Here is a 1,378-nt window from a genome sequence, read left to right as displayed (position 1 = left end):
GTTATTCACCAGCTTTCCTTTTTCTTTCTTTTTTTTTATCCCATCACATTAGGTTTGCTGCCGCCGCAGCCGGGAATAACTCCTGACCGCGAACTCAGTATCTAAACTCCATGGCCCCTGAGCACCTCTGGCGGGTGCGAATTTTTTCCCCTAAAATAAACACACCACCGTAAGACATACTCAGACGTTCAGACCCGACATTTATTGCTGCTGTTGTTATCGTTGCCTACATGGCCAAGATGCTTTGTCAGGTCTTCGTGGTGCCAGAGCTCGCGCATGTCCTCTTGCGAAGAGACGCCCATCACGTTACGGCGAGTAGCTGGTTGTGGCCGCCTCATACCGCTCCTCTCTCTCTTGTGGTGCGAATCGCCGTCTGAACAAATGTGCCGAGCTGCTCAGAGGGCTACGCAGAGTACGGATGGTCGACCCTGTCACGTGAGCGGTTCTGGCGTTCCATCATCATGCGCTCGCAAATGCGGCCCATTTGCAAGTTGATGAGTGGAGGATGGCCCAGATGGACGCTCGGCAAGTTTCCCCCACCGGAGGCATGGCGAGGCGGCGAATCCACGGGATCATGACGCACCCTGCCCGTAGCAGCAGCCCATTGGATACAAAGTTCTTCGTGCTGCTGTATCAACTGCATCTGCTCTTGCAACCCTCTTGCAATGTCGGCCTCTGAGACCCCGCCGTGGGGTGAAGGATTGACTCCATGAGCCGTCATTGGAGACGTTGGTGGAGTATCCGACGATGGAATAAGTCTTGGGCGCTTTGCCTCGTCGGGTCCTTGCAGAGGCTCCGAGCCGTATGCTCGTTTGGAAGGCCCGGCATCCATCTTGCAACGATCGACTTGACTTCAGAAGACTCACTTTGCAGTCGCAGTCTGAGGCGAATTAGGAGGGCACTGACGGAACGCTGTCGAACTTCTAGACGGCAACCAGAAGCGTTCCAACAGGGACCGCGGAAGAAGGCTTCGTGCCGCGGTCAGCGTTCTCGCGCACCGATATGATACGTCGTCTTTCTTTCCAAGAGCCACGTGCGGCCGCGCGCTCTCTGTATCGATGTCGATGCGGTGTCTGGATGGGGAAATCTTTCCCTTGTCATATTGTCATGTTGTAGTGACATTTCAGAATAGGACGGTGGCAAAACTCCGAGTCACGAAGCTAACCCTTTATTGGGCGAACTTGTGCCCACAAAACTAACACTCAAGCTCAACGACAGCGGCGAGTACAGGCGGCGATCGTCGAAATCTGATCTTCGGTTCCAGCGCGTCGGCTTTTACACATGACTCGTCGAAGGTTCCAGTGTAATCGCTGGTGCTCGCATACCTTCCAGAAAGTACAACACAATTCGCGTCGCGCCTACAATCTCAGTGTTCCGG

General features: G+C 54.4%; 1 protein-coding gene across 1 annotated transcript; it reads right to left on the bottom strand.

Annotated features, from left to right (window-relative positions):
- Window positions 1-403: 403 nt before the first annotated feature.
- Window positions 404-832, bottom strand: LOC125942307 (uncharacterized). Its single transcript, XM_049660484.1, has one exon. It carries the CDS (start codon window positions 830-832, stop codon window positions 404-406), a length of 429 nt encoding a protein of 142 aa, XP_049516441.1.
- Window positions 833-1,378: the final 546 nt, after the last annotated feature.

Source organism: Dermacentor silvarum, chromosome 1 (assembly GCF_013339745.2).
Source record: "Dermacentor silvarum isolate Dsil-2018 chromosome 1, BIME_Dsil_1.4, whole genome shotgun sequence".
Classification (NCBI taxonomy): domain Eukaryota; kingdom Metazoa; phylum Arthropoda; class Arachnida; order Ixodida; family Ixodidae; genus Dermacentor; species Dermacentor silvarum.
This window is presented reverse-complemented; position numbering and strand designations above follow the sequence as displayed.

What these genes read in the sequence shown, in the direction of transcription:
- LOC125942307 (XM_049660484.1), bottom strand. Translation starts at nt 832, where the DNA reads ATGGATGCCGGGCCTTCCAAACGAGCATACGGCTCGGAGCCTCTGCAA.